Source organism: Boleophthalmus pectinirostris, unplaced genomic scaffold (assembly GCF_026225935.1).
Source record: "Boleophthalmus pectinirostris isolate CB_2022bp ecotype Guang Dong unplaced genomic scaffold, ASM2622593v1 HiC_scaffold_5, whole genome shotgun sequence".
In the NCBI taxonomy this organism is placed as follows: Eukaryota; Metazoa; Chordata; class Actinopteri; order Gobiiformes; family Gobiidae; genus Boleophthalmus; species Boleophthalmus pectinirostris.
Window position 1 is genome coordinate 8,538,876 of NW_026571404.1, and position 21,665 is coordinate 8,560,540.

Sequence of the window (21,665 nt, forward strand, 5' to 3'; positions counted from 1 at the left end):
ACATGTTTGAGTAATCCTGTGTTATTAGTCTGTCTGCATCTCCAAAGCTCAAAATGCTCTGTTCTGCTTTGTGATGTCATGTAGTTGTAGTTTTCAAGTTAACAGCTACATATTACCTTTTGTTTAGTAGAGATTGAAAATTCCAGGGCTGAAATTATTAGGGGTGTAATGATACATGTATTCGTGCTGAACCTTTTTGGTACAGGACATTTGGTTCGGTTGATGATTTTGCGCAATTTGTGTGTTTACATTTCACCACAAATGGCTCGGGAACTCGTCCGTGATTGGGTTGGCAGTGTTTCCCGCAGCGCTTTATACTTAGAGCGGACCCCTTGCCTTGAGTACGTCCCTCCAAACCACTTGAATCCTCGCAAAAATATGAAGATTGAGTAAAAATTCATCCTGGAACTGTTACTGCTTTTACTTTTTGAAATGTTTTCTTTACAGTTTACAAGGAATTCATTTTTTATAATATTTCATACATGAGAACAAGAATATTTTATTTAACTTACTGGTATTACCAAGCAGCACTTTGCATTTATTTTATTTTCCTGTGTGTATAATATTAAAAACAAATTGGTGGTTAAATTTGTGGTGTTACCTGCCGAGGGACTACAGATGGAAAATAGCATTTTTCCTATAATCTGGCATATTTACACTGCAGTGTTGTAGATGTTCATTAATATGCTATGTCCCTATTAAAAAATAAATAAATAAAAATGTATAAACACAGAAATGGTTTTTCATTTTGTTCCCATACTGCACCGAAAATGAACTGAACCATGACCTCAAAACCAAAGTACATACAGAACTGTGATTTTTGTGGACAGTTACACCCCTAGAAATTATCCAAATTATTCTAGTGAAGGTGTATGGAGTTTAAAAACACAGTGGAGCTCTTCCATGTATTACCACATGACATCCATACACCTTCACTAGAATCATCTGGGTAATTTTCAGACCTGGTAAACAGTAGTTGTTAACTTGAAAACTGCCACTACTACGACCGTTTGACCTCGCAGCATTAGGATTCGTTCGCTTGACGGTAGGCGGGTACTTTTTTTTATTTAACCAATCGCTGCTGTTTGGTTGTGACGTATGTAATGCACCAAATCCAAAAAAAAGGAAGAAGGGCAATAACTTCTTTCCCCTTGATGAAATTCACCAAACATTCTCTTTGTTCCAGCTTTAAATCCTCGATCTCAGGAATCGTTGCGAACACAGAATGTCTGTCTTCGTCTACATCCATCTCGACCGCTTTGTTTACTGTTGTTGCTGTACCACAAAAGGGACCGAGACAGACGCTTGAGTTTGACGTCATTTCTTCACAGCTCTTCACTGATTGGCCAGTGAGCGGTTTACAACTTCCAGGGTTCTTGCAAAGCGTCTAGTCGCTGGAGAGAAATGAAATCAAGCGGATTCTCGTGTACCTCTATAAATTATCCAAATGATTCTAGTGAAGGTGTATGGAGTTTAAAAACATAGTGGAGCTCTTCATGTATTACCACATGACATCCATACAACCTTCACTAGAATTATTTGGATAATTTCAGACCTGGTAAAAGGAGCTGTTGACTTGAAACCTACCACTACTTCTTGACTTCAAAAAGTGGAACAGAACATTCTGAGCTTTGGAGATCTAATAATGTGTGAATGAAACAAAACATAACTCCAGGTCTGTTTGTTATTTTCTAACAACGTTTAAAGCTCACAAGAATCAGTTTTGTGTAACGGGAAACCTCTAAACTAATAAAAATGAATGACAACGCCTTTATTTTGTTAAACTGTCAGAAAAATGTCTTCTTTGTGCGAAAAATGTCTCTGCATTTTTGGAAGGAATTGATCACAGCACTACTTTCTGTTATTCTTGTACCTTTTGTTTTGTACTTTTCTTCACAAACTGACACTTGACTGGTGTAAAATGATGATAAAGATCGATTTACGCTCTCAGTAGTAATTAGAAAAATATATGAATCTGTCAAATGCACTTGGAGTCGGTGAAGTGAACTGGAGCTCTTTCTCATTACATTATTGCTTATAGGCTTTCAGTCGCTTTCAAAGTCTACAAAGTGATCCCAAAGAGGACATAAGCATGGCAGAAAAACTTTGTAATTAAAATTTTAAAAAGTGAAGTGGTGGGTTTTTGAAAACTCACAGAAATTCGAACTTTCTTGCTACTTTTTTTGTTTGGTTTATCATTCCCAGTAACTTTCTTAACTTGGCAATATAGTTTCAGCAATTGGCTCTGTGTACAGTAGCACGCTTGGGGTTCGTACCACTGCTCCCCGGTGCCGCTGTTTTTGTGATGCAAAAACACAAAACTAAAATCTTCTTTTGTCACTCACAGTGGTAAAACTTTCCCTGAAGTAAGAGTAATATTGTAAAGTAGATTACTCAAGTATAAGAGGAAAAGCAGGATGTTTGAAAACTCATTTGAAGAGCAGTGCAATTTTATTAAAAACGGACTGAACTCACAACCTTTTTCATTGCACAAAGGCAGGTGTTCTAACCACTTCTGAGCCCAAGTTTTAATCAATAAATCCTCCGTTGGCTTTATATATGATTTTAAATGTCAGGATATATTGGGCCCATGTTCATCTCTGTAGCTTTCCCTTGGGCAGACTAATGAAAGACTGACTCTACACTGGTATTTCTATCAGCACGAATCACACACATTTACATATTCATACAAAGTCGTGTCAAGTAGTAATACAAGAAGTGCTCCACTGTGTTTTTAAACTCCATACACCTTCACTAGACTCATATGGATGATTTTAGCCCTGGAATTGCCGATCTCTTCTGAACTAAAGGTAATAGGAGCTGTTCACTCGAAAACTACCACTTCATGACATCACAAGGTGCAACATACGCTGTCAAATCTAATAAGTAGGTGTTACTTGAAAAAATCTAGGAAACCGATTGCCTAGAAAATCTGACTAAAGTGACTGTGAATCTAAAGCTGAGTTTACAAGTAGTAATTCCTCAGTGTATCCATCCATCTGCCCATCCATTTTCTTCCGCTTATCCGGGGCTGGATTGCGGGGGCAGCAGTCTAAGCAGGGACTCCCAGACTTCCTTCACCCCAAACATGTCCTCCAGCTCCTCCAGGAGGGACCCCAAGTCGTTCCCAGGCCAGCCGAGAGACTTAGTCCCTCCAAAGTGTCTTGAGTCTTCCCGAGGCCTCCTCCCGGTGGGACATGCCCGGAACACCTCCCGAGGGAGACGTCCAGGCCTCAGTGTAGTGTACGGTAAATTCCTCTTTCATCTAACTAGGCACAGCAAGTTAAATATACTTTAATTTTCATTCATATAACTCATGTGAAGCTGTGCCAACTAATCAGTCAATTCCTCAAATCTGAAATATGTAGTAACCTTTACTTGAAGAGTAAGTTCATCTTACATGATAAAACCATGGAAACCGATTACCTTGAACTGAGCAAATAAATGTTACTTATCTACACAAGTTAGAGTAAAAACAGGTTCTATTCTACAATAATGCCATTTAGATCTAGCCTGATTCATCAGCCGGTTTCATTTCGTGGAAACCATCTGACCTCACAGAATTAGAATTTCTTCGCTCAACAGTAGGAGGGTACTATTTTTTTATTTAGCCAATCGCTGCTATTTGGTCATGATGTATGTAATGCGCCGCTAATGGGGCTAAATGGAATATTAAGTTTTTCCCAAATCCCTTAGGAAGAAAGACAGTAACATCTTTCCCCTTGATAAAATTCACCAAACATTCTCTTTGTCCCAACTTTAAATCCTTGATCTCGGGAATCGTTGCCAACACAGAATGTCTGTCTTCGTCTACATCCATCTCGACCGTTTTGTTTACTGTTGTGTTGTACCACAAAAGGGACCCAGACAGACGCTTGAGTTTGACATCGTGGCTTTACAACTCTTCGCTAATTGGCCGGTGCGCAGTCTACAGTTTTTGCGAACCCTCTAGTGTATTCTGATTCCTGACCTAGTCGCTGGAGAGAAATGAAATTGAGCGGAGACACTAGGTGACGCCAACCTGTCTAATTTATATTTGCATCAGGTACACAAGGACTTGAATATTTATTCGTCTTTGAAAAAAACGCAGCAAAACTTTGGTTCAGCTTAAGGTCAAAACACATCGTAACATGTGAAACAATAAAATAATAAAGCTCAGTCATTCCATGTCAACTCAACCAAGTACCCTGCACTTACGGCTCAAAAAGTGCTGGAAGAAACAAAACAAGAGTACAGGTGTAATCTGGCAAAGACTGAATGAACAGACGGAGGATATAGAGATGCCCTGGGAGGATTCAGGAATGAGTGGCGGCTGTAGGAAAAACAGGGAGGCAGCAAAAGGTGGACCGGAACAGACTGGGAAATGGAGCTGGACTCTTGTCAATAATAGGTCACTGTTGAAGTTACTCGTCTCATTTAAGTTGAACTTAGTCTAATTGACAAGTAATGTGCTTTTTTAAACCCTGAAAATCATTGTTACTTTACCATAGTCATTAAGATCCACAAATTCGTAGCTGTTAAGCGAACAAGCTGAATGCAAGTTAGATTTTGTTAGACATGAGGTTTGTAGTACAGTATTTTTGCTATATTTTTTTTCTACATCATAAATCACACATATGATTTACGTACTCATACAAGCAACCAATTTCTCCACCAATTTCTTCCCTAACTTTGCCCTAAAACTCTAAACGAGAAAGCCCAAGCAAAAGGCGAAGTGAAAATTGCTAAGACCAGATTGAAACTTAATTAAAGTCTTTGTGAGTGATTGCGTCTGCAGGCTTCACCACCAAAACAAGACGATGAGAGGAAAGAGAGGAGCATTGTGTAGATGGCTCGGTTAATTCGGAGTTGTTATTACAGATAAGAAAAATGTGAAGTAAACAAAACCTAATCTTATTGTGTTGAATTTGGCTCTGAAGAATAAAGGCAGCAGTGTTTTGGGTGACGTAATGTTTCTCTCTTCACAAACCTGTTTCATGGGACTCACAGGGAATTAAGAGTCTCCATCTGATAGAAAAATAACAACTAAATGAGAGCTTGTTAAAATATAAAACTTTATGGAGAATGTATTTTAAGTCTGTTTACTTTTTAAGGTTCAGTTTACTGACCCTGTAGGGAAATTTGTCCCCTGCATTTGACTTGCGTGAATTTGGCCCCCTCATCAAACGCAAACGTACACAAAAACTAATCAGTCGTTTGTGCTGCAAAAAGTTTCCTTTGTGCTATTATGGTTCTTAAGATATAGGCGAGTTTCAGCTAAATTCATTGTTATTAAAAGCCCGCGTTGCATGCTGGGAAATATTTTGGTCGGAGGCAAGAAACACGATAGCGGTCAAACAAAGTGCGTAACCTCACATATTTATCCCCGATAATGGTAAATTCCTGCTGCATTATCGGATGCACAAATAGAAGCACGGAAGAAGGAAAATGTCTTTTTCGTATTCCGAGTGAAAAGAACCGCTAACGGTGAATTAAACGGCTTTCAAACATTCGCAGAGCAAACGTAGAAGATCCTAACAAACCGTGGACTCCAACAAGTTCAACGACGCATCGAGACTCTTGGAGGTTTTCATCTTTTCTGCTGTGAATGGCCCAGGAGTTTCCACCAAGTCATTGTGGATATCGCCCAAGTGAATATTTGTCCAGGTAGTTGGTGATTCTGACCAGAAATTTGGTTTGGTCCACCTTTTGTCGGGGTTGAAAAGGGTGATTTGGCGTCCATTGATGCTTATGACCAATTTCTGGTCAAATCGTCTTCAGTCCTCTGCCGTTAGAGTGGATAAATAACCGGGATCAATACCCTTTACGTGCTTTCTCGCTCCGTCCGTCATGTTGAATTAGTGTTTATTGCCGCCGACCAAAATAATACCCAGCATGCAACGCGCGCTTTTGTCAACAATGAAACTCGCCTATTAGGAGTTTTATATTTAGCCGAGCAGTTTTTATTTTGTATTTATTTATTTATTTTCAGTAGCCTGATTCATCAGCCAGTTTCATTTTGTGAAAACTGTCTGACCTCGCAGCATTAGGATTCGTTTGCTCGATGATAGGCAGGTACTTTTTTAATTTAATATTTGTTTGAATATTGTTTAATGAAGATACACATTGAGTTGAAGCTTAAACACTGAAATCGTATAAATGTTGAAAGGTACTACTGTGTGTCATACATAATGTGCTTTTAAGGAAATTCCTTTGCAGAACCGAGGCTGTGGAGATAACCCGGGCTGCCTTATCTAAACTGACTTGGCAGTGATTTACAAATGGTTTGGTGGGGATTGTCACTTCCTCCAAAGAAGAAATGCGAAGAAGCTTGAAGGAGGATCCAAGGCGTGAACCTGCTCAACATATTATTTGCATATTCATAGTGTTGTTTTATATCTCTGGGTTGAGGGAAACACAGGCGTTGAGATCGCCTGATTCAAGTCCTGTGTAGATGTAGGCCGTCAGGGGCAGCGATTTGACCCAGAGCTCTGTATTAGGATTGTATTGGAAAGGGAATACATTTTATGATTTTAGTCATTTTTGATAGAATATGCCTAACACTGGTACATTAAGCTTTTCCCAAATCCCGTAGGAAGAAGGGCAATAACGTCTTTCCCCTACAATTCACCAAACATTCTTATTAATGAATTTAAATCCTCGATCTCGGGAATCGTTGCCAACACAGAATGTATGTCTTCGTCTACATCCATCTCGACGCTTTGTTTACTGTTGTGTTATTCCACAAAAAGGACACAGACAGATGCTTGAGTTTGACGTCATGGCTTCACAGCTCTTCGCTGATTGGCTGGTGCGTGGTCTACAACTTCCGGGTTTCTTGGAAACCATCTAGTGTATTCTGATTCCTGACTTAGTCACTGGAGAGAAATGAAACTGAGCGAAGGCAGCCTGGCTAATCATCCAGTCTCAAAATGTTAAATAGTCTCAAAACAGGCAGAAAATACTTCAGATACATGATTTTTAAAACATAAAAAATTGTAGAAAAACAATCCACAGGAAGTAGAATCACTATCACGAATCTGCAGTCTCACCTTGATCCGTGCGCTGTGTGGATGTAAACAGACACAGTTGAGGAACTACTCCTGCCTTTTTACGTTGAATGCTTCAAACTGCATTAGTAGCTCTGTTTTGTGGACTGGATGTCATTATATGAGGAAAATCATTTCTATGGATAATATGGATGAGATGCTCCTCTTTAAATTTAAAACTTTACAAGAGGTGAGTAATAAAGTTTCTCATCATTTTCTTTATATCTCAAGTTCGTATTTTGCATCTTTGTGTCCGTTAGAGGCCACACAAACAATATCCTACGTGCATTAGTAGGCAATTTTTATTGTGTCGGGTTCAGTCAGGTTTGGACACAAGTATCTTAATGCCTATCGGGCTTGAGTCGGATTCAATCACTGCTCTGTTGGACACGGGCCGGGCTCGAACTGAAAAATTCAGCCTGATCCACACTTTAGTTAGCAATAGTTTCTTTTAATAAAACATGACATTTGTCAGCGACACATAAAATAGAGCCATAATGATTGGATCTATATCTGGCTATGAACATGGACTTTCTGTAAAGCTTTATACTCACCCATATCGCTTATGCTACAGAAAGCTCCCTTTGTTTTGATGCACGTATGCAGTACACTTCAAAGTGACTCTGCTGTCAGCACATATTATTCTATAGGGACGAGAGTGTGGGGGGGGGTCCAGGTGTTTCTCTGTCAAACACGTCTCTCGACTTTGTCTCCTGTCACATGTGTGTGCTGATTCTTACAGCCAAACAGAGGACACGGAAGTGAAAGAGAAGAGAGGAGGAGTAAAGGGATAAGAGAAAAGAGAATGAGAATAAGAGTTAAGAGAGAAAAGAGTAGGAGGTAATAAATGAGAAAGAAAAGAAGCCAAGAGCAAGAGAAGTGACAAAAAAGGAGGAGTGAGAAGAGGCAGAGAGGGCAAAGAGAGAAAAAAGTGGATAGGAGAGAGGGAATGAGAGAGGAGAGGAGATAATGAGAGCTAGAACAAGAGAGAGACAGTGTTGGGAAAGTTACTTTTAAAGTGTAATCCCCTACAGATTACAGATTACATACACCAGAATGTAATTTATAACGGAATCCATTAGGTTACTTAAAGTGAGTACCGTAATCTGAATACTTTGGATTACTTGATTTGCTGTAGAGAAGCAAAGACGAGGATATCGTAACATAAGATGTTTTGTCTGCTAAAAGAAAATAAAAAGTAAAAAAATTAAAAATATTATTGATAGAAGAGGAGGAGACACGTCCGCGCAGCATGATTTAGTCCTGTTAAATCCTGTTTTAGACCTGGTTTTAGACCTGGTTTAGACCTGGTTTAGACCTGGTTTAGACCTGCTGGTTTAGTCCTTGTCTAGTCCTGCTTTAGACCTGGTTTAGTCTTGTTTTAGTCCTGGTTTTAGACCTGGTTTAGACCTGGTTTAGACCTGATTTAGTCCTTGTTTAGTCCTGGTTTAGACCTAGTTTTAGACCTGGTTTAGACCTAGTCTTAGACCTGGTTTAGACCTGGGATAGTCCTGGTTTAGTCCTGGTTTAGACCTGGGATAGTCCTGGTTTAGTCCTGGTTTAGACCTAGTTTTAGACCTGGTTTAGACCTAGTTTTAGACCTGGTTTAGACCTGGTTAGTCCTGGTTTAGTCCTGGTTTAGACCTGGTTTAGACCTGTTTAGACCTTAGACCTGGTTAGTCCTGGTTTAGTCCTTGTTCAGACCTGGTTTAGACCTGGTTTAGACCTTGTTTAGACCTGGTTTAGACCTGGTTTAGACCTGGTTTAGATCTAATTTATACCTGGTTTAGTTTCCAGCAATGAGTGGAATTACTGAAAAAAAAAAAAAAAAAAAAAAGGGGGGATATAGCCCAAAATGTGAAAACAGGAAAATACCGCCGTGTAATCCATTTATTTCAACAAAGTAACTGTAATCCAATTACCTCTCATTAAAACAGTAACTGTAACTGAATACAGTTACTCATAATTTGTACATTGATTACGTAACTCCGGTACATGTAATCTGTTACTCCCCAACAGTGGAGAGAGAGGACAACAGAAGAAGGGCGATATAGAGAGATATAAAGTGGAAAGGAAGAGAGAAGGATGGAGGTAGAGGAGGAGATAAACGATGAGAAGAGAAAGAGAGAGAAACGGTGAGGAGAGAGAGGAAGACATAAGGAGGGAGATAGAGAGAGCTGAATGAGTATCATTTGTGTGCAGATTTCTTACTGTCAAAGAAGGGCCTCAGGTACTTGTTGTATCCTTTCATGAGTCTCTGGATGGTGGGAGGCAGGATCTCGCCCTCTTTCACTTCTGCGTTCAGCATCGAGCTCTCCAACAACCTGACAATACACAAAGACAAGAATGAAGTCGTAATCAGGATTTGACATGCAGATTTGTACACGGAACAAAAGACGAGTGGAGACCATTGTGGTTCTGAGATACGGGGGTGAATTACAGGTCACAGCCGACGTCACAATTGTTTAGGCTTATTATATTTAAAGGTCTTATATGACGCAAAATGGACTCTTGAGAGCTTTAAGCCATGTTATAATGTTGTTATCTCATCACAAACAGACCTGGAGTTGTGTTGTGTTTCATTCACACATGTTTGAGTAACTCTTTATTATTACTGTATTTTTCAAACTATAAGTCACACTTGTTTTCATGGTTTGCGTGGTCCTACGACTTATACTCAGGTGGGACTTAAAATGTTCACACTGACAGCCGCGAGAGGGCGCTCTAGTCTTGTGTGTCAGTATCTGCTGCTCCTGTTCCTCCTGTACCACTGTCACCTGGCTCTACTGCGCATGTCTCCTGCAGAAAGAGCCTCTGTCCTGTCTGTATCATGTCAGTCGATCGCACCATTACTTCTGTACCACTGAAAATTTTAACTTTAAACAAACTTAAAAAAAGACTGAAAAGAACTGAGAAGACTGAACACAAATGCCCCCAAAAAGAAAATCATATTTTGCAGATTACAACCCAAAACATGCTACAGGTCTCCAAGAACAGTTGATAATCAAGGTCAGTTAAATACAATCAATTCAATCATTGTGTCCTTAGGCAAGACACTTCATCCACATTGCCTTAGTATGAAAGTGGTGTGTGTGTGTGTGTGTGTGTGATGGTGGTGGTCGGAGGGACCGATGACGCCGATTGGCATGGCACCCGCATTTCTGTCAATGTGCCCCAGGGCAGCTGTGGCTACAACCGTAGCTTACCATCACCAGGGTATAGATGAATGATAGAATGAATGAATGCTAAATGAATAATGCTGAAAAATGCTCTGTAAAGCGTCTTTGGGGACAGAAAATGTCTGTGAAAAGCGCTATATAAATAAAGACTTACTTACTTACAAGCTGCAAGAAGCGAAATCTGCAGCCGAAAACAGTAATCGAGCAGCAGAAAGAAAGTTTAGAGTGAGCGAGAAACCTGTGACACCAGGAGGATAATCCGTGTATTGTGTATGTATGTATGTATGTATGTATTCGTTTTTCAATATAAAACCAAAAATAAGAAAACGAAAAAAGAACAGTTTTCTTCGTTTTTTCAGTTTTCGATTTTGTGTTTAAATAAAGAATGGAAAAAACGGATAACGGCCGTTTTTTCGTTTACGTGACTTCCGTGACTGCGATGCCGAACTTTTGCATCGCGTACGGACTGAACCAGGACTGATCCAGGTCTGAGACCAGACCAGGACCAGAGCGGGACTGAGACCGGGTGCGGTGCAAAAGTCCGGCATCGCAGTCACGGAAGTCACGTAAACAAAAAAACGGCCGTTATCCGTTTTTTCCATTCTTCATTTAAACACAAAATTGAAAACTGAAAAAACGAATCGTTATGTTTTTTTTTCATTTTGGTTTTGGAGACAAATAGTGAAGAAAACTGCTGTTTTTTCGTTTTCTTATTTTTGGTTTTATATTGAAAAACTAATGAACGAATGATACACGGATTGAGGATGCACCATGAAACTTTCCTGGAAGTCACTGGATGAATCAACAAAGCCTGGAATTCAGTGACAAATGAAACCATCCTGTCGGGATAAAGACCGGAATAATTCTAACTGGAACTGATGCTGAGTCTGACAACAGCTACACAGAGGAAGCAGCGCTCTGTTTACCTCCGGAGGTCATGGAGTTGCTCAGAAGTGACACCGAGGATGAAGAATTCAATGGATTTAGTGATTTGGAGTGAGATGGAGAGTTTGTTAAACTTGCTATAGTTTATCTGAAGAACTGTTCATATGTGACATTAACAGTCTGTTGTTCTCTGTTCTATTGTTATTACTAGAACTTGACTTTGAAGATGAAATGTCAGTTCCTGGTCTGATGTAATAAAATAAATTTCACCCAAAAAGTGCGACCTATAGTCCGGTAAGATTTATATGTTGTTGTTTTTTTCTTATTCATTATGCATTTTTTGGCTGGTGCAACTTATACTCTGGAGCTACTTATAGTCTGAAAAATAAGATAGTCTGTCTTCATCTCCAAAGCTCAGAGAGAAGGAAGGTGGGAGAAGAGAGGGAGAGAGGGGGGAACAAGAGAGGAAAAGGGGGAGAGGAGAGAGAGGATGGGAGGAAATTAGAGGGGGAAGAGGGAGACAAGAGAAAAGCGAGAAGAGAATGAAAGAAGAGGTGAGAGAGAAATAGAGAGGGAATGAAAAAGGAGCTGATAACACGTCACACTCGTCAGCTCCCACCTCTAATGAAGGTCCGACCACCAAAACATTTCAAGTAAATAAGCTCATACAGCATTTTTGTATTGTTATAAGAAAATGGAAAACTGTACTACAAAAAGAAGACTCAATAGATGAATGTTCAAGTATAATTGGTGTCACAAACCACATTAATCTTAAGGCTGAAAGCAGAACTAAGCATTTCATGGTTTTGTGAGTTTCTGTGGTGGTTAAATATGTATAAAATATTTGTAAGTGATTATGTGAGCGCTTTTAGTTTGTTCTCTGAGTGCATTCTCGTAGGGGAGCTGCAGGGGGAGCTCTACTGCCAAAAGTGACTTAGTTCTTTCAAGTTTCCATTACAACACTGGTCTTTGAGGTTAAATAATCACACGATTTTCTGAAGCTATTGTGAATAAAACATTAGAATTTGGTTTATTTATCCTGACAGAGAAGACGTCCAGCTCAGTTTTTGTTCCATGTGGATTGGCCCCAGTAATGACAAAGATATTAAAAATAAACCAGGTCAACAAATCTGCAATCTGACAATTAAACAGCAAATTCCACCAAAGATTCACCAAAATATCCATTCAGAATTATGAGAAGTTTGGATCAATCCCATTGCAATTAACAAATCAAAGCGTAACGCGGTATGACAATTACCAATGTGCAATTAATTGAAGTTTAATCGTGATTTTGATTTATGTGTCAAACGATCTCCAAACTCATATAATCGAGTTGAAACTATTCAAAGCTTAACAAAGTTTATTTTAGGATATTTTGATATAAACAAGTATATTTATTTATTTATTTATTTTTAAATATAGAGATTATAGAATAGCTGGATATTAGGGATGGGCATGATTAGTCGACTAATTGATAATTGATCATTAAGAATTTTGTCGATCACGTTCATTTTTAATCAACAAACCGAATGGAGGATGCTGTTTGTAGCGTAAGGAGAGGAGGCTGCGTCTGACACAAACACTGGAGTTGTGCCTCACAGTCCCAGGTTTGTGTCCCGGGTATGATCGGAGTTTTTTGAGTGTCCCGGTTTCGTCATGGTGCATGTAAACGCAGTATCCCGGTTACTGCAACATAAAGTTGAGTCACATGCGTCTAACAGACAAACAGTTTTCAGTCTTTTCATCACAACAGAAGCCAACATAAATAAAGTGACCAACATAAATAAATAAAGTGAAATGATGTTAAATAAAGAGCTGCACTAAACCTGCACACGTCTGATCTCTGAAAACATGAACCATCTCCAACACGACACACACACAGAACACACTCACCATCATCATCATCAACATCCCTCTGTCACAGAGAGAACACTCATATTCCACTGAGTCGAGTCCTTTAGTCCGACAGAAGCTGAACCGCATCAGCGCACAAGGAAAGAGCTGTTTTTTTGTTTTTTGTTTTGTTTTTTTTTGGGGGGGGGTTCAGCTCTTCAAGTTTATTCAAATGAGTCATGTGATTTAAAGTTTAATTTCTGTAAAACATAAACAAATGTGTCAAAGCTGCATTGAACACATCATAATCTCAAACGGGCTCTAGAGTGTTTATGGTTTATATGTTGTAAAGTTGAGTTTATTTACGCAGATTAGTAAAAGTAATAATAATGATGATGAAAACATGAATGATTAATAAAAAATCGATTGTTAATTCTCCCGAAGATCAATTAAGAAAATGTTATCGAATGCCCATCCCTCCTGTATATATAGTTTATTTTGGATCCATTTATGTTTTTCTATGCCTTATTTCATATTGAAAGTATATTTTATTCATTTTATATTTTATACATCGCAAAACTGCTCTAAGGCACATATTTGTAGCCTATATTTATTTTCAGTTTGAAAGTTTGCATAAATTATTATAATTAAGTGTTTTTTGGGGGGGGGTTTTTTTGTTTTGTGAGAGGAAATTTCTGAATAAATACATCTTGTAACAAAAAAAATTATCGTTTGAATAATTGTGATTTCAATATAATAAAAATCTAGCAGTTCTTTAATATGGTTTTATATCTTTTGAATGGTCACCGGTCCTCAAAATGGCACCATATAACAGAAAGCTGAAACTCACACTGCAAATTTCTCTGATCTGGCGAAGATTTTCAAACTTATATCAGGTCATTTATCTCCTTTTCAGATTTATTACTAGTTCTGAGACTGTTTAATTCTAGTTTATTTTAAGATAACTTGTCAGGTGAATGATCTTGCAGCATGGACAGATAATTTCACTAATTTTAAGCCATTTTCTGATAGATTTAAGCTCTTTTTTTTTTTTTTTTGCACGAACGGTGAGAAATCTCGTGAAACAAACCTACTGGAGATTACGTAACGCTGCGGTCTCTGATAACGTTCAGTTTGACTTACAGATGACCACTTGAAATCCCCTATACTTCCTCCCTGCTCATCTTCTCTTTGCCTTTAAATCCAGCCCCTTAAAGACGCATTTGAGACACGCACACACACACACACACACACACACACTCTGAAATGGAGGCAGATGATTGCATTGTCGCGTCTGGGGAATAGAGAAGCATCATTGCAGGTCGGTCTCCCCAGTGGTTTGTGTGTTTGCGTAAATCAGGCTTTAAATATGAGCAATCCGTGAAAAGAGGGAAGAGAAGGAGAGAAAGAAAGGGAGAAAGAGACGGGGGAGGGTTTTAAGAAAGAGCGACGGGAGCGGGAAGAGAGAAAGAGAGAGAAGAGGTGAAAAGACGAGAGAAAAATGAGACGGAGAGAAGGGACTGAGGAGAGAGGAAGAGAAGAGACGGAGAGAGGTGAGAAAAGAAGAGATGAGAAGGAGTGAGAGGGAGGTAGAGAGGAAAGAGAAGGAGAGGGAGAAGTTAAAAGACGAGAGGAGAGGAAAGAGGGAGAGAATGAGAGATGGGAGGTGGAGGTAGAGAAGAGATGGAGAGAAGTGAGAAAAGAAAGAGGAGAGGGAGAAGTTAAAAGACGAGATTAGAGAGATGGTGAGAAGATTGAAAGCAAGACAGAAGGAGAAAAAAGGCTGAGAGGGAGAAGAAGGAGAGCATAGAAAGACGGAGAGGTGGGAGGTAGAGGGAGAAGAGATGGAGAGAAGTGAGAAAAGAAAGAGGAGAGGGAGAAGTTAAAAGACGAGAGGAGAGAGATGGTGAGAAGATTGAAAGCAAAACGGGAGGAGAAAACAGACGGAGAGAGGGAGAGGAAGGAGAGCACAGAAAGACGGAGAGAGAGATGAGAGGTGAGAAAAGAAGAGATAAGAAGAAGCAAGATGGGGGGAGAGGAGAGGGAAGGAGAGAAGATTGAAAGCAAGACAGAAGGAGAAAAGAGACTTAAAGAGGGAGAGGAAGGAGAGCAAAGAAAGACAGAGAAAGATGGGAGGTAGAGGTAGAGAAAGGCGAGAAAAGAAGAGATGAGAAGGAGTGAGAGGGAGGTAGAGAGGAAAGAGAAGGAGATGGAGAAGTTAAAAGACGAGAGGAGAGAAAAGGCGAGAAGACTGAAAGCAAGACAGAAGGAGAATAGAAAGACAGAGAGAGAGATGGGAGGTAGAGGGAGAGAGAAGTGACAGAGAGAGGTGAGAAAAGAAGAGATGAGAAGGACTAAGAGGGAGGTAGAGGGGAGAGAGAAGGAGAGAAGATTGAAAGCAAGACAGGAGGAGAAAAGAGTCAGAGAGGGAGAGGAAGGAGAGCATAGAAAGACGAGAGAAATGGGAGGGAGAGGGAGGTGAGAGGAGAAGAAGGGATGAGAAGAGAGGAAAGAGAAAGATGGAGAAATTAAAAGACGAGAGGAGAGGGAAGATTGAAAGCAAGAAAGGAGGGAAAAAGGAGACAGAGAGGGAGAGGAAGGAGAGCACAGAAAGAGCGAGAGAGAGAGAGATGGGAGGTAGAGGGAGAGAGAAGTGAGAAAAGAAGAGATGAGAAGGAGTAAGAGGGAGGTAGAGAGGAAAGGGAAGACGAGAGGAGAGAGAGGGAGAGAGAAGATTGAAAGCAAGACAGGAGGAGAAAAGAGATTTAAAGAGGGAGAGCATAAAAGAAGGGGGAGAGAGAGGAAAGGTGAGGGACAGAGAGGGAGGTAAAGAGAGAGAGAAGAGGGTGAAAGAGACAGAGAGAGAGAGAGAGAGAGAGAGCCCAGGGGCAAGTGCCTGATGTAAGAGGGACTGAAGGAAGCTGGAGCGAGCCGTGTGCAGAGGCTGAAACATTCAAATGAAACACTGGCGCACTTTCAGAAGAACAGGAGAGCAGAAACACTCATGCATTTTACACGTGAGGTTAGATTTGCTTTGGAATCTGTTGTATAATTATAATTATCAGAGCAAAAATCCAACCAGGACCAAATTATTTACACCCCCGCACTGAGGCTCCCTGAGGTCTGAGGGGCAGATCCGGCTCTCGACGCCTGAGACGAGACTTAAAGGTTGTATAGAGGATTTTTTTAAGGGAAAAGAAATACATCGACAGTCCTTTTTCAAATGTTGTGCATGCGTGACACCACCTTCCTCATCCACAGCTCCCTCAGTAGAAACACCTCCTCCCGCCTCCTGACTCTAGAAATCACACTTGTTTACAGCCAGTGAGTGTTCAGAATTACTGTTGAAGTGACCCGTCTAGAAGTAATTTAGCAACCGAAGCGTCAGTTTTTAGACCCTTCGTCAGCTTCATTCGCGCCATCGCTGGAAGGAATCTCCAAGAATCACCTCAGTTTGTCTTCGCTCCTTTTCTCCTTCTCTTCTTCTTTCAGCGACCTCAAAAATGGATTTATTTTGCGGCGAACTGGTCGTGGATTCTCGTCCGCCATCGCAACAAACTTTGTGCAAACTGTGAGGAAGCGACAGTTTAAAAAAAGACTCTAAAAACCGCTGTATAAACCACGTAATCCCCAGTCAGTTACACTAGAAACGTAGGGAGTTTGATTGACAGCCTAACAGCCAATAGAAAATGAGGCAGCCTCGTTTTCTATTGGCTGATGTTTATCTGGCCTCACTACGTCCACAGTTGATAGATTTTCATTCTTTTTTTTTTTGGTCATCATAATTATAAGGCTGCTGCATCTCTGTAATGGTATTTTAAACTTTCACTGACAATTTGAAACAAAAAAAAAATCCTCCATACAACCTTTAAAACCAGAGGGGACAGCTCCTTCTCTGGCTCTGAAATGTTTGTAAGTGCTTTTTAGTTTGTTCTCTGAGTGTATTCTCATTGGGGAGCAGCAGGGGGAGCTCTATCGCCAAAACTGTCTGAGTTCTTTCAAGTTTCGATTCACAACGCAATGACAATTTGAGGTTAAATAATCACACGACTTTCTGAAGCGATTGTGAATAAAACATTCCACTTTTGTTTGTTTAAACTGACAAAGAAAACGTCCAACTCAAGTTTTTGTTCCATGTGGACAGGCCCCCAGTAATGACAAACATATTAAACATAAACCAGATCAACAAGATCTGACACAGTGGAGTGTTTTAAGTCTAAAAGACCCACTTTTACTCTCTGGCTTTTAACACTGTGTGAGTTGTGTGGTCCTCTGTGTCTTTTATCTCATTTTATTAATTCATTCTTTTTTTTTTTTTTTTTGCATTTTTAGCTTTATGCATTTTAACACTTTTATTTATCACGGAAATCCTTGAAAATCCGTGGAAATGAAAAATATCATTTTCCCGGCCTCAAAAAGTCATAGAATTTTGTAAATTCACTGAAGGTTTTGGAAAAGTCATGGAATTTTAGTATCTCTTTCACACAACTGCAGCGTCTATCATGATTACTTCCGAACGTCTGAGCTTTTTGTTCAAAAGAGACGACAATAAATGCACTGACAGGATTTTGAATGTTAAAAAAACTATAATTCCAAACCATAAGGTGAGTGGAAAGGGTTAACATTTCATATTTAGAGCTAAAAGTCTGATCAGTTCTACACAAGTAGGTGTTGTAAAGTTATGGAAAATTCACTTTAGGTCATGAAAAAGTCATTGAAAAGTTTTACAATTTTGTCAGTAAAAAAGAGTGGCAACCCTGTATTTATGATTTACTGGTTTTATTGCATTATTACATTCATTTGTCTGTGCAGCACTTTGGAAACTGTCATCTTTATAAAATGTCTTATATAAATACTGTAAAGTGGATTGGATTGGACATATTTGTTACCTTGTCCCAACCTTGTTCTTAAGCCAACCTGCTGCCAAGCTTCTTTCTCAACAAATAATTTCTCTATTCAAATAAATACTCTGTCCTTTCTAAAGACGAATGATTACGGATGCCATATCTAATGAAGCAGCCTGGTTTAGTCCTGGTTTAGTCCTGGTGTAGTCCTGGTTTAGTCCTGGTTTAGTCCTGGTGTAGTCCTGGTTTAGTCCTGGTTTAGTCCTGGTGTAGTCCTGGTTTTAGACCTGGTGTAGTCCTGGTTTAGTCCTGGTTTAGTCCTGGTGTAGTCCTGGTTTTAGACCTGGTGTAGTCCTGGTTTAGTCCTGGTTTAGTCCTGGTTTAGTCCTGGTTTAGTCCCGGTTTAGCCCAAAATGTGTACACAGGAAAATACTGCTGTGTAATCCATTTATTTCAATAAAGCAACTGTAATCCAGTTACCACTCACTGAAACAGTAACTGAGTACAGTTACTTATAAATTGTACTCTGATTACTCTGATGGGCGGCAGTAGCTCAGTCGGTAGAGCATTCGCCCACTGATCTGAAGGTTGCCGGTTTGAATCCAGCTCTCAACATAAACATCACAGGTTGAGCGGTCAGATCCACTGACCCACAGGTTGGCTGGTGTGATTCCAGCTCCCACAGATGAATGCTGCTGTTGTGTCCTTGGGCAAGACACTTAACCCACCTTGCCCACAGTGTCTGCGTATACTGGTTTGTGAATGGGTGGTTCCTTGTTGTAAAGCGCTTTGATCACCTTGAAGATGGACCATTACGTAATCTGTACTATACTGTGCCTAATATCTGCCCCTCTGACATGATTGATCACACACACCGGGCGGGTGGGTTAAGTGTCTTGCCGAAGAACACAGCAACACATTTTGTTCAGATCTGAAGTATGTTTATTTATACAGGATACTATAAATATACTTCTGCATAGATAGAATTACAGAAAACACAATATTGGAAATGTTAAGTCTATTCATATATACACAGTACAGAGGGAGTTATGATTTATTCATGGTAAATGCTGCACGGGTCCATTATGGTTTGTTTACGCAGGTGTCACTCTGTCTCCACTTCACATAACAGGGACACACAGCCCATAACGCGCTCATCTGTACATGCTTATATTTGCATGAATGCTAAAGCGACTGCATTCAGCCAGAGCTTCTGAAACCAGCTCCCATCAAAGAGCTTTACATCAGCAGCACTTTTCAACCATGAGCACAATAAGCATTTATGAATGTACAGTACACACCAGGAATACTCAAGAGGGCACGCAGGGTTCAGTGTCTTGCCTAAGGACATGGGCAGCATCTATAGGAGAGGGGGGGGGCATTTTAAAATAACTACAATAGGGTGACCATATTTCCATTTGTGAAAACCCGGACACCTTACCGGGGGTGGGAGGTGGGGCCTCAACATCACATCGAGCTACAGTTGTACCTCGCTATATCACGGTTCACCTTTCACGTTCTCTTTTTTTTTTTTTCTTTTTTTTTGTTTTTTTTTTGTTTTTTTTTGTTTTTTTTTTTTTTTTTTTTACACACGGGTGGGTCAGGACTAAACCAGGTCTAAACCAGGACTAATCTTGGACTTGAGAGAGAGAACCGAGCAGTTTGTCCGCAAAGCACGATCGGGCAATTGCCGCGTTTACCTCCGTGAGGTGCGGAGCTGAGCCGGTCCTTTCTCCTGCGGTCACCTCCGAGCCCGTCCTGACACTAAGTCCTGTTTGACTTCTGGTTAAGTCCTGGTTTAGTCCTGTTTTAGTCCTCGTTTAGTCCTGGATTAGTCCTCCTCTTCAGTCCTGGAATCAGTCCTAGGTTAGTCCTGGGTTAGTCCTGGTTTAGTCTTGGTTCATTCCGTGGCATAGGCAGCGCAATAGTTTGATATAATCTCGGGTTATCGGGCAGGTGCGATGTTGTACTGCAAGCGTGCGGTGCTGTACTCTCTCTCCAAAAATGGACGCGTGCAGGATTCTGCGCTGTTGGCTCCATTACGGAATAAATGAATCTTCAGTTCGTTACATAAAGAAGGAGAAAAATAACAAAAGGACAACAGCAGCAATAACGTTTTACGAAGGATGCAAAGGAAGGATGTCTGGGAAAAGTGTATAAAGTGTGTGGTGAGGGGTTTTACAGCCTTAAAACAGATATATTATAATTGTAAAATATAACCTTGTCTACTTTGCGGATTTCACCTATCGCGGGTTATTTTTAGAACGTAACCCCTGCAATAAACGAGGGACCACTGTACTCTCACCTCGCAACCTGTGCACATGGCCTCACACGGAGAATTTCTTGTACAAGTCATTGTTAAATGCATATTTGCGCTTCGGCATGTTGCAGACTGACCGACTGTTTGTGTCTCGCTCCTTCTGAGTCACAGATGCTACGAGAGACGCTCAGTTTAATGCCCCCAATGAACGGTAATGAAAACCCAGACATTTGCATCACTTTAAAAAAAAAAAAAAAAAAACCCGGACGCCCAGAACAGGAAGCAAAATACGGACATGTCTGGGGAAAAACGGACGTTTGGTCACCCTAAACTACAACCTAATTCATCTTAATAGAGCATGATGAAAAAAAGTTTAATAAGAGTGACTGAGAGTTAGTAATAACAAAAATGCAAAATAACAAGGGGTGGGACATTAACGCCTTCATTACAATTAATTAATTACATCATCATCATCATCATCTTTCTTCCAGACTCATGGACAAGGACAGTGACATTACAAAACTAATAAACATTTGTGTTTTTAAAAGACAACCAAACCAGTGTCTCCACATTTACACGCATCAAGAATCTCAGACTTCCGGTCATTGCCTAATTCATACTGGGAAGGATTTTCCAAAAACGTGAGCATCAAACCGCCATGTTTGTTTTCCCAGTGGGATGCGTCTATTGACAAAGCTGATCTTTTCAAGTCTTTTGAACCATAAATTTGGATTTCACAAAAAATCTGAATTGAGCTTTAAACTCAGTCTGAACGTAGCCATAATGTACAAAATTGCATTCTCTGAGCTTTTAAAGTTTAACATTGTCCCCCAAAACATAGCTGCTGTTGTATTTAGGTTCATTCACACTAATTCTGTTAATGAATGAGAGATCAGAATTCACTCCGTTTAAATTTTCCCTGGATTGTTACGTCACAGGTAGAAATCCACAGGCAGTTTTTAAGTTCATGAATAGTTTTCCGGCTTGTTCAAAAGTTCAAATTGCATTCATTTTGCACTTTTTGCATTATTTGAAGTTCTCCAACATGCAATGCCAAAGCAAAGGTACTCAAAAGTATACTTATAATTCAATAAGTATACAGATAGTGCATAATATGTGTCTTTGTGAGGTACACTTTATCATTATGACGTACCGTGTAGTACCCCAAAAAAAAAAAAATCTCCCATTCTTTCCAGATTTCTGCCTATTGTGCATCATTTTCTGTTGGTCTACCTGTAGTTAGACTCTGACTGACACAAAATCACATCGTATTTCATGTTTTACTGCTTTCATTTCTTCACAGTCTTTACTGAGGATATAACTTTAAGCACAACACAACCGCGCAATCCAGCCCTGTTAGATCCTTTGTTACAAGTTTTTTTAAAAGACTGTTCTGATCACAGGCTCCATTTCAGGCACCCACTTTGAAGCTGAGAAAACCAGCAGAAAAATGCCTTATTTTGACACTGCTTGTCACAACACAGTCCTCTCTGTTCCCTATTTTTAGATCAAAACTCGAACCAAAACGCAGTGAGAATCAAAATGACACACATCAAACGCCTGATTTTTCCTGCTTACTTAAACATCTGCTTCACTGTATAAGAATATTACATTTGCCACATAGATTTCCATTGTC

General features: G+C 39.9%; 1 protein-coding gene across 1 annotated transcript in view; it reads right to left on the minus strand.

Annotated features, from left to right (window-relative positions):
* Positions 1–21,665, minus strand: part of LOC110175780 (gamma-aminobutyric acid receptor subunit pi) — a 192,009-nt gene that overhangs the window by 52,471 nt on the left and 117,873 nt on the right. Inside the window, 1 exon segment of the mRNA XM_055162938.1 lies at positions 9,240–9,352. Coding sequence (XP_055018913.1) covers positions 9,240–9,352 — 113 coding nt within the window.